The sequence below is a fragment of the Rhamphochromis longiceps genome, linkage group LG16 (genome assembly GCF_057381845.1).
Source record: "Rhamphochromis longiceps isolate RC_006_pf linkage group LG16, R_longiceps_female_GT1.1, whole genome shotgun sequence".
Classification (NCBI taxonomy): domain Eukaryota; kingdom Metazoa; phylum Chordata; class Actinopteri; order Cichliformes; family Cichlidae; genus Rhamphochromis; species Rhamphochromis longiceps.
In genome coordinates, this window is record NC_140572.1 from 33,771,322 (window position 1) to 33,783,379 (window position 12,058).

The window sequence follows — 12,058 nt, forward strand, 5'->3', positions numbered from 1 at the left end:
CCTATCAAATCTCTACCTTTTCCCTGTACCCTGTAAAAACCATATCCTTAAACCGCTTTTTAAACTTTTCATATTAAATTAACATTTAAATATTAAAAATAATTAAATTTTGTGTAACAGCACGCCACACTAGCCTTAAAATCACCCAGGAAGCACCAAGTTAACTTATGTTCACTGCACTTGTTATGAAAAATAAAAATAAAAATTAATATTTAAATATTAAATTAATATTTAAATAATTTATGAAACATTAAACATTAAATAAATAACATGTATTCCCATAGTATTTATTCATTGGCGTATTGATTGGTGTGAGCCGTTAGGGGGCGGGGAAACGGCCTTACAAGTCAAACCGTGGAGTTAAAAATACCCCGGGTAAAAACTCCCTAAATCCGCGTCTACTTCCGGTGGTGTCCGTCTACGTCGTGCCGTCTGCACTGTCTGGGAGCTGAGCACAACAGGAGGAAAAAGCGTTTCTCTTGCAGCAGTTTGTTCGTGCAAATACCTTCACTGCTTGCTACTAGCTGTAAGTCTCGCACTCTGGGATTGTCGGAGGTTTCTTTTCCTTTTTGTATTTAATTGAATTCAACTTGGTTTAGGAAGAGTGGTTGTTCGGGGGTCCGGCTATATCCTGGGAAAAAACAATCAAGGGAGGCGTTCCGTGTTTATACAACTATTTGTGAGGGTTGGGTTGCTGCTAAATACCAGGTTTACACCAGTTTCATAACAAGTGCAGTGAACATAAGTTAACTTGGTGCCTCCTGGGTGATTTTAAGGCTAGTGTGGTGTGCTGTTACACAAAAGTTAAGCAGATAGTGACTTTTTTTTTCCTGGGTCTTTCTGTAATATCATTTGCATGTCTGCTGACAAGAGCAGCAGTTAATGACCACAGTGAACACTATTTGAGACTAATATTAAAATTTGAGTCATTAACCGCCGCACTCAGTGCTGTATATATGTCATTTGTCCGTTAAAATAACGATGCACTTACTGGACTATGCTAGCTGTTTTAATAACAACTTGAGCTCTGATCTGTCCTTTATCTATTTAGAAAGTGTGTCAGAGGCCAAAGTTTAACCAGTTACATAAGGCCCTCCACCCCCGTTATTGTTATACCAAGTACTACAGACATACTTTGATAGTGTAATTTGATTTTCAAAATAACAGCTGCACCATATAGAGATAAAATTCATACAGTTACAGTCAGCTTGTTTTTTCAGAGCTAAACCCGGTACATGCTGTTACTGTGATTTATCTAATTATCAGCCACTTTATTAGATACATTCGGTATTACCTTTTTAAAGATTAGACATTTTTTGTAATCAGAGATGCTCTTGTGGATAACTGTGATAATTATTTGAGTTAGTGTTGTTTTTAAGTTGCTGTTGTCAGCTCGAAGCAGATATTTCAACCATATCAACCAGATATTTTCTCTGGAGTCTTTTTTTTTTTTTCATTTTTGGAACGTCTTCTGTAAACACTAGAAATGGTTTTGTGGACATTTTTTAAATATGTCTAAATGCATTTCTGGCTAATTTACCGATATTCGTCTTAATGAGTGTTTTGACTGGTGTATCTATTAAAGGGGCTGAGTGTTGATCATAGTTGACCATCCTATTGAATTTGATTGTTTTTGTGGAGTTTTTGTTTTTTCTTTTTGTCCATGTTAAAATGCAGTCAGATTAAAAGTTTCTGCCACTGAACTGCAACAAACCTTCACTGTTGTCTAAGAACTTAAAATTAGTAAATGTAAATGAGACTAAACACAATAGATTACAGTGAGTTTCACGGAGGAGTTAAGTGTGAGGAAACTCTCATTTTAAAAAGTTGGATTTATTCATTTATTTATTTATTTATTTATTTTTTAGCAAAACACATCAGAGGTACCCATTTAGACATGGGGTGAACATACTCAATAAGAGGTGGATTAGTGATGCTGGATTATGGTGGTGTTATCTATAAATACAACTCCACCCCTAAATCCCTGCAATCAGTTTCTCTCCACCTCGATGCTCAGCTCTTTGAATTCAGTTTAAACATTCAACCTCCAGGTTTTTTAACACAAAACAGGTGGAATAGCTTTTTTTTATAATGTGTATAACAGAAGTGATTTTGTGAATGTCTTTCTGTCCACAGACCAGGATGAATGTGGGTGTGGCTCACAGCGAGGTGAACCCAAACACCCGAGTGATGAACAGTCGAGGGATTTGGCTGACCTACGCACTTGGTGTTGGTGTGCTTCACATCGTGCTCCTGAGCATACCCTTCTTCAGCGTGCCCGTGGTGTGGACTCTAACAAATGTCATTCACAACTTAGTAAGTTCAGTTTTCTCTCATGCTGTGTCAGTGCTGCTATCTGAGCTTCAGAAACAAACCAGGCTGTTTAGGGGTTTTTCTACATAGAGAAAGGCTGTTTAGATGGTGCCAAAAGGAGCAACAAAAAATATGATTGAGGGGGGGGGAAAGAATGCAATTCAATGCTTTGAATTGCATTGCATAAACTCCTTTTTCAGGCAAGTTTTGTTTTTTGTTTTGTGTATTTTATGTTCAATATAGGTATTTGTTGTGCCTGAAAATGAATGAATAAATGAATGAATGAATGAATGAAATATGACATCTCTGACTTCCAGCTGCTGTATTTCACACAGGCGCTGGACAAGCCAGCTAAACTGCAGTGGTTTGGTCATGATTTTCAGTCTGTTCACGCTCCAAATGTCTTGCAGGAAATGCTCTGAGTTACAGCCCAGACTGACCTGGTGGGTTGAGCAGTAGTTTATTTCAGGTTTGCCAACACTCACTCACATGTGACACGCTTTCGTTAACCTGTTTCAGCAGCAGCTCTGATTCCAAATCTTGCACTTGCTGTGTCCAAAGACATGAGGATCTCGTGGATTAACTTTTATTTCCATTAGCAACGTCCCCAAAGCAACAGGAAAATCAGCATGTGCTCAAAGTAGAATTCATCCACTGCTAAAGTTTCTCTTATATCTTATAAATATTAATGAAAACCATCTCTCGCAGTTTCCCTGAAAAGTCCACTTCACTGGATATTAAAGTCTCTAAAATTTATTTGCATTTGTTTATTTTTAACAAGTACTCAGGAAAAATACTGACAGTGATGCGTTTTCTTTGTTTTGTTTTTTTTCTTTTAAGATGGAACAGAGCCCTACATCTTTGATAATATCAGATTTCTATAATCTGGTTAGTAATGGCCACATGTCACAGAAAAATGGTCAAATAATGCAGCTGTGGTCATCTACTGAAGGCCTTCTCTGAGCAGGACGATGTACTGATATTTTACTATACAGTATGTCTATTTATCTTGCTATGTTTTTTAAGATTCTAGTGGTGTCAAAATATATCACGTTGTCTTTTTGATTATTTTTACATAAGTGGGATGGTGAGGTCAGATCCTGATTTTGTTTATTTGTCTCCAAGTTTACTAAGGATCTGTATTGGTCCTGAAAAAGCCACATTGGTCAAAAGACTGAAAAAGTATTCGCCTCCAAAATTTAATTTGAATACATTTTCTTTTATTAGAGGGTTAATAAACAACAAAGTTAACATTTTTAAATTTAACAGATCAAAGTGAGGTCTTCAAAATCCTTGTTTTGTTCTAACCAACAGTCCATAGTTAAAATAAATAAATAATTAAAAAATAATTTTCTGTGTTTGGCAAGAAAAGCATTAAATTCTATGTAAAAGTGTAAAGTGTGCGTGTTAGTCCCCATAGGGAAATAGTTCCTCTGCATTTAACCCATTCACCCAGTGAAGCAGTGGGCAGCCACCAGTGCAGCGCCCGGGGAGCAGTGTGTAGGGACGGTACCTTGCTCAGGGGTACCTCAGGGTAGCCGTTCAGTGGAGTCGAACCCCCGACCTTCCGATCATGGGCCACCACTCTACCTACTGAGCTATCCTCTATATTATTTCAAGAAAGTTTTGTGTTAATTCTGATTTCTAACGCTTATCAGTTTGATTCAGGAACCCTGTTTTGTCTTAAGGCGGTTTTCCTTGTGACAGCCTGATGACTGACCTATTATGATAATTTCCCCATGCCTCAAAGTCTGACAAGAGTGACCTTTCATTGCTGCATGGCTGGCCTCAAATGAAGAGAGTTGATGTGGGTGACGTCATTGAACAGTTTGAGCTCAAGGATTGTGTATCACAGCCAATAAGGAAGGCTATTAACAGTAGCGGCTGAGGTCAACTATAGCCTATTGTTTTCCACCACAATACACCATCAGTGTGGTGATTATTTCTTGGCCGTATGTCAGCGCTTCAGTTTCATTACATTTCCCTCTGTATTGCAGCTTTTTCCATCTAAAGCTCCAGTGTTTTGGACACAGACATGTAATTAGAACCTCCCAAGATGGCTAACTTACGAGGGGAATCCCAAAAGTAAGGTATTTATTTTTTGGGAAATACAAACAACCATTTATTTTCCATAATATTCGCATCATTTTAAAGCTTGAAGACTTATTTTTCTACATAATCACCATTTTGGTCGATGCATTGTTGTAGACGCTGTGGCAGTTTTACAATGCCCATGTCATTACCTGCTCACGGCCGCTGCAGAATTGCCTACTGGACAAATGTTCTTTCAACTTTGGGAACAGGTGGTAGTCACTGGGTCTGAAGTCCAGACTGTAGGGTGGGTGGGTGATGAAGTTCCAACAAAAGTTTGCCAGGAGATCGACATGGGCATTGTAAAACTGCATCGACCGAAATGGTGATTATGTAGGAAAAATAAATAAGTCTTCAAGCTTTAAAATGATGTAAATATTATGGAAAATAAATGGGTTGTATTTCTAAAACAATAGGAGACCTACTTTTGAGATTGCCCTCGTAGTTGACAATAAGAGGACATCACATTTCTTTTTGGCCAGTCTGTCAGTACACTATTGACCGCAGTTTCCACTCCACAGGGAATGTATGTCTTCATGCATGCAGTCAAAGGCACCCCTTTTGAGACCCCTGACCAAGGAAAAGCCAGACTTCTTACTCACTGGGAGCAGCTCGACTATGGCGTTCAGTTCACCTCATCTAGAAAGTTCTTCACCATCTCCCCAATTATTCTGTACGTATTATATACCAATGATTCTTTCTGAACCTGTTGTCTTTAGACATGTACCTCCAACCCTGATAGTTCTGTGGACATTACCATGTGTGAGAGAATGCCAAGTGGAAACTTCTAGGAAAATGATACTAGTGACATGGAACTACCAAAGATTTTGAATCCATGAATGCCCGTTTGAGCCTGGCTCCAACAGTGACACAGACTCCCATGTTAAAATGCTCTACAGCAGAAATAAGATGTTTACAGCGTGCCACAAAAAACCTCTTAGTTTCTATGGTTGTACAATAGTAAACCATTAGCCATTGGTGGTAGACTCCACATCCTAGTAACTGCACAGAAAACGGTATTAATTAACAGATAATTAACACACAATTCTCTGGAAGGCACAAACTCTGTGGAGAGGTACAGCTCAGTGACTTCAGTTGGCTGAGGTGAAGCCTGGCTGCACATCTCAGCTTCCACATGTGAGTCAAAGAGACTGTCCCTGAAAATAAAAACATCTAAGCATTTCTGGGCCTGAGCAGAGGATATGTGTGTCTTTTATTTTTATCCTATAAATGGTTTCAGGACTTTATTACCTGAACCATTTTACGTGATTAGGGGAGTTCCACAGGGTTCAGTATTGGGTCCAGTCTCATTCACATTGACCAACTATGATGTCCGTTTTTATGCTGGTGACATAGTTCTGTACTGTATAGTTGTTATGATAGTGTGAAAGACGGGAAACTATTCATAGAGCCCAGTGGCAGACTGGAAAAAATGTTTTACTTTTTGTGTCTGTGGAAAGTGACTTACTTTAGGAGGCGTTGTATTTATTTATCTATTTTTATTTGATTGAAACCAAAATGCTGCAATGTATTTCTAACACACTGTCTTTTTTTCCCCACCTTTACAGATACTTCCTGGCAAGTTTCTATACAAAATACAACACAACACACTTTGTCATCAACACTGCCTCGCTTCTGAGTGTCCTGATCCCCAAACTGCCACAGCTGCATGGAGTCAGAATTCTTGGCATCAACAAGTATTAATAATTGTAAATGCTGCGCCTCTCAGCAACTGAAGCTAATTCCTGTGTAGTCTGTACCGCCGATGTGTGTACCAAGTCATACAGTTTGTGTAACGGCCGCTGTTGTCGTATAGTAACACCAGAGGGGTGCACTACGAAACGAGGTACGTTGAGCCTAAAGAGTTTTCAGCGTCATGAAGGTAGCTCTGTTTTTTGTTTTGTTTTTTGTTGTTTTTTTTTAAACCAGATGACTCAGCTCTGGGCGGAGGCTACATTCAAAGTTTTTGTGTAACATTATCTGTTAATGAGCAGTACAGATTTTCAGCTGAGGTTATATATGCAAAACCTGTTGAGCCGTGTGTTTGTAATGCCCCCAAAGAAGCTATGCAGTTTTAGTTGAACAAACTGTTACAGCAACAGGGATTTAAATGCATTAGGCTGGCAATGCAGAAAACGTGCTTTTATGTTTGTTCATAATTTCCTGCTGATGTAAAGCAGAGTAGAACACTGATTTGTCTAATATTCAGTCAGTAAACTTACTTCCACTTTGAAATGGCCAAAAACTCAAGTGATTTTCATCCTTTGTTATGGGACAGGGTCAGGCCTGAATGCACTTCCTGAGTTGTGTTAGGAATAAACTGCAGCAAAGAGAAAACACTGAGCAGTGTGTGATCGCAAAGCTCCACAGCTCTGCCCATGTTAATCAAAATTCTTAATATCTTTAATGTTTGCTGATCTCTCCTTCAAAATTGTTTCCTTGGACACCACTATGGCTAGTTTTAGATCGCGAAATCCTAGAACTTGTTCCATGCATTTCCACCCCATAAATAAATCCTACTGGCACAAACTTAGAAACAACGACGTAACCCGAATTGGAAGGCAGTACCTGCAGTTGACCAGTGGTTCACCAATGATTCAGAGATTCTGCCCATCGTTATTTTTATTCCCATATAAAATATCCGATCCACTGCAAGAAATACTGTGGAATAATGACTTCACAAACCTGCTGAAATGAAAGACGGGTTTTAAGGTAGAACTCTCATGGCGGTGGTAGAAAGGAAGGAAAAGATCACGCAAAGTTGTTTGGAAAAGTTGACAATGAGTGAAGGGGGCAACTAGAACAGGGTTCCTGCAGACTGATTTTGAAGGTTGTCTGAATCTGAAAAGGCATCCCTAGTTTTTATTAGTCTCAAATTTCCTCAGATTTAGAGAGGTAATTTAACGTCTTGAAATGTGGTTGGTCAGAGCAGTTGCATTGCTCGCTTTACTCAGAAATGAAGAAATGTAAATTCGCTGAATATTGGCTCTTCATCCAAGCATTTGTGAGTCACAATATGTTTTGTTCAGGAAGTGCCACAATGGGAATGAAGGTGCGGGGGAAAACCCCTACAAGTTTTGGTTCAGTTGCAAGCAGTTCTGACTAGTTGCCTTACATTGTTTACCTGCATAGTCTAGCTTTTTGCTCAACTACAACTACACAAGACAAACAACATGCATTTAAAGCAGTGAAATCTATATGTAACATTTCTTACCCTGTGGAGGCTTCATCTTTTTTGCACATGCATTAGGTTTTGTATAGCACTTTTTACCTCCTGAAGTCAGACATCCTAAAGCGTGTGTGGCAGAAAGCAAATTAGCCGAAGCTGTACAGAAGAGATGACCATTGCTTCCATGTCTGAAACATGAAGCCAGTGCATTAGTGCCTTATATCTGCAGTCTTTTAATGGTCGAGTAATCTGGCTGCATAAAGAAGCCAGATTTTGTGGAAATATTTGGAATAATTACCCTCCCCTCCCCCTAATTCATCCACTTACTACACTTTCTACTTTAAATATTTAAAACATGCAGTTTTGTTTTGTTTTTTTGTTTTTTTTTTGTTTTTTGTTTTTTTTAAATTAAGCTCCCCATCAGGGTCAGAGGCTATAGTTATGTGAATGACAAGCCAGTGCTACAGGAGTTGGTCAGATCCAGCCCATCCTCGTGGTGTCATAAAGCTAAGATGGCAACAGCACATACTTGCACAGACGCAAACTGAAGTGAAAGTGGAAAAAGCTGCGATTCAGGCGAACTGGGAGTGATTCAGGACATGATACAGGAGTCGAGACTTCCATGGAGCGATCAAAAATCAGCGTGCATGAGGAGGCAATGTCAAAGGGAATGGTTTCATTTTTTTTTTTCATGGGCAGAGATTCAGAACTTTTGTATTGAATCCCATCTTTGTAAGAAACTTTCTTTCTGGCCTGATGTTTGGCTGTAGTAATTATCGTAAAGTCTTCACTGCTCAGTGTGATCTGCTCCTTTTTTCTTCAACACAGAGTCGGGATAAACACATCTCACCTTCATGACACCTGTTATCTCTGAAAGGAGGCCTGGCTGTGTTCAGTTTGCTTTGTGGTGCATCCCTCTGGTTTAAAGATGATATGTCTGTACATGACAGGATGCCATACGCATTACTAACTTATGTGAATATTTAATGATGTATTTTCGGCCTGCGTCGACCTGGGCGGGCCCAGGCATCAGTGAGGCTTTAGGCTGAGTTTACTTTTCTTCCTTTCTTTGCTCTCATCTCACACACAGTGATGCAAATTGTGTTTCTAGTCACAAAGATGTTGCAAATGTATTTTTCAAATATGTCTTACTTTGTGAGGGTAGGAGCCCATGGCTCGCTGTTTACCGGTACAGTCTGGTTTTGTAACGGGTGTCAGACATTTTCGTGCTGAGGAAGAACAGAATCAAGCTCTTCAGGTGCATGATTTCCTTTGTGAATCATTTGTAACCAATCAGAACAGCAGGCGTTTCTCATTGTACTCTTTGTGAGTGCGTGTGAGTGAATGTGTGAGTGAATATTATGTCCTTTATGTAGAAATGAGACAGATTATTGTTGTCAGATTAAGTGTTTACTGAGGGAGCTCCAGTGTCTTTGTGATGAACTTACACTCATGTAGCCACTCTCTTCATACTTTGAGGGATTATTTGATTTGTTTTTGTTGTTTTTTTTGGCTATAATTGAGGCAGCGAGTCCTACTTTGTTTGGCCATAGCTTGTAGTACTTGATATTTCTGGTTCTTAATCTTATTAAAATGTTTGCCCTCCGTCTACTCCGTCTCACGTCTTAATTGCTTCGTCGAGTTTCTGAAGTTGACGACTACAATGAGGCTCTCAGGTACTTTGCCACAAAAGTATAAGCTGAGAAATGAGGAATTCTTTCAGGACTTATCAGAATTTCACAGATGTTACTCTTCAGTGCCTGAAGAGTAATAATCAGCTGTATTGGATACCTTTGTTTAGGAGTGCTATCGTCACAGAGCTATCAGGTTTCATCTACATAAAGGCATATTAAATAGGAGCTATTCTGTTTACTTCTACCTGCATGTCTTCATCCGTAGATTTTATTATTCAGTTCAAAATAATCCATATTTATCTCATCCTGGGTTTATCCTCAGTTTATCCCCTGTCCGAAGCAAGAAATTTTAGCCCCTTCTTTTTTTAGGTCAACTTTTCCCTCACAACCAGAAGATTTCAACAGCCTGAGATGACCTATATTAGTGATACACCCTCTCTATAACTTCACATGAGTTCATGAGATCTTCATAATCTCTTACATAAATAAAGCAGCTCTACTAACTGGAAGGTCACTGGTTTGATACCCAGCTACTCCAGAGTATCCTTGGGCAAGACACCGGAGTTGCTCCATCCTTGTGTGAATGTTGGGTTAAAAACACTTGTAGGACTGAGTGAACAAAATTGGTAGTAAGAAAGTGCTCAGAGTAGAAAAGCAATAGAAGTACCTGTCTATTTCAGCTACAGTGAAGGTGTCAGGGTTATTCTGCAGCCACCATGTCTTTTTCTGAATCTAAATCATCGGTGTAATTTGAGTCTAAATTCTAAATTAAAACTAATCAAATAAATATCAAAGAAATACTGCTTGTGATTTTCTCCAGAACTTTCCTCTAACTGAAGTTGGAATGAATGAATGTGTTTGCAGTAAATAAAATTGACCACTAGATGGAGACGAGCACATCTGAGCACTCACTGGTTTTGCAACTTTAGATTAAATGTAATAATAGCAGTAACAGCAGTTCAGTGTTTTAACCCGGAGCTGGTTTATGGGTGACAATGTATAAATATGTTACATAACACATGAGGATTGTTTCTAACATAGTAGAGAAACCGGTTCTGCAATCAGATAAGACCAAAGCAGAAAACGCCGAATCATCCTTTTCACTAATGTATACTTCAGTCCCCTACTGAAGTATTTTTTACTATTCTGAGCTAATGGGTAAAAAAAACAAAACAAAACTAACGGTAGTGCTGTGCAATACTTCGAATTTTTGTATCAATGCAATATGAAAAAAAGAAATTACAGGACGAGTATTGCCAATACCAATACTGATAATTTCCTCTTATAAAGGCAGTTTATGGAGGTAAAAGCAGTGTCGTGACTTATGAGACGAATCATCAATAATTTACAATTCACTGATTTTTACTTTACCCAACAATCCGTTAATATAGCAAAACGCACCTTTCAGCTTTTCGTGTATATTGAAACTGGCTTTTTTTGGAGATAAGGAATGAAATGCGCCTGACTGAAAAGCACTTTTTGCTATAAAACTGACATGATGATCAACACAAAGATTCAGACATCTTTCATAGCACATGATTGAGGTATATTTCTTTTAAAATAAATTTACAAGTAACGCAACAGAGTGGACTGCATACTGAACTTGACTAAAATATACATAAACTGCTATCAGCCCTATGAATGAATATCATGGCAGAACACTATTGAGATCTCTTTTATTTCCTTCTGTGATGTTTTGCATGCAGCATAGGTCTTCCCACTATGGCGAGTGAAATAAGTGCAGGAATAACATATCTTTTGTCCAGTGTGTTCACCTCGTTCCCGAAGCCTTCCTTAGTCACCGCATTTACATTGGTGATTTCAGTGTGTCATTGTGCACTGGATGGATGCGCCGACTCACCGGACCGGCTCGCTTTCAGTTGTTTCAAATGAGAAGCTCCTCACCTTCTGTGTGTCAAATTTAATGTTTTTGTATTTTTTTTTAAGTCATCCAGACTCTACCTCCAGGAAACTTAAGGTGTGCGTGGGGCACCTGTGACTTTTTCCACGCAGACACATCATCAGGTAGTGATTCAAGGAGTTTGCTTGGTTTGCTTTTGCTTTGTGTTCTATTGTAGAAGCACACATTTTCTGTTTCAGCCAATCATGTACATTTACCTTTGAGAATCCAAATTTGAAATTGAGATTCAAATTCAATTATTTTTGCAGTTAACATCAAACTCTGCAGAGTTATTGTAGATGTATTAAATTACTGGGTAGGAGATCACGAAAAGAAGGGATCTCCACTGAGGCTGTTTATGTTAAAGAGCCAGAGTTCTGTGCTAAACCCCTGTCTCTGATGCTGAAATAAAATAATTCTTTATTATTTATTTGATTTGTACGGTCAGCAAAGAGGAGTGACCATCAGCTGAGAAAGCACTAAAGCTGTGATGTTTGCTTTGAGAGTGTTGATGGAGAAGTACCAGGAGAGGAACTGATGTACTGCATGAGGAAGTGGCAGAGAAGTATGAGGAGTGTGAGGTGTGCAGCACAAGTGACTTAGTTTCAAGGGATTATATCAGTGATCTGTTCTGAGCCTTTTCTTGTTTACAGTGGTGATGGGCAGTCTGACAGGTGAGTTCAGCCAGGAGCCTCCGTGGACTGTTAGGTTTGCAGAAACCACTGTGATCTGCACTAAGAATGGAAAGCAATTTGAAGAGAGCCTGGAAAGGTGGAGGTGTGGAGAGAAGAGGAATGAAAGTCTAATAGAAGCTAGACAGAATACATGTGTGAACGACAGGGAGACCAATGGAAATGTGACGGTGCAAGGAGCAGAAGTAGTAAAGATAGTCTGAGATGGTTTGGACGTGTGCGTGGGAAGTTTAAATCCATTAAACCTTTCAGTAAACTG

At 39.0% G+C, this 12,058-nt stretch overlaps 1 protein-coding gene across 1 annotated transcript; it reads left to right on the forward strand.

Annotated features, from left to right (window-relative positions):
- The first annotated feature begins 404 nt into the window (after window positions 1-404).
- ormdl1 (ORMDL sphingolipid biosynthesis regulator 1) lies at window positions 405-7,977 on the forward strand. The gene is made up of 4 exons (XM_085384351.1): window positions 405-526; window positions 2,137-2,316; window positions 4,926-5,077; window positions 5,973-7,977. The coding sequence occupies exons 2-4, from the start codon at window positions 2,143-2,145 to the stop codon at window positions 6,106-6,108; spliced, it is 462 nt and encodes a 153-aa protein (XP_085240477.1). The 5' UTR covers window positions 405-526; window positions 2,137-2,142; the 3' UTR covers window positions 6,109-7,977.
- The last annotated feature ends 4,081 nt before the right edge of the window (window positions 7,978-12,058 follow it).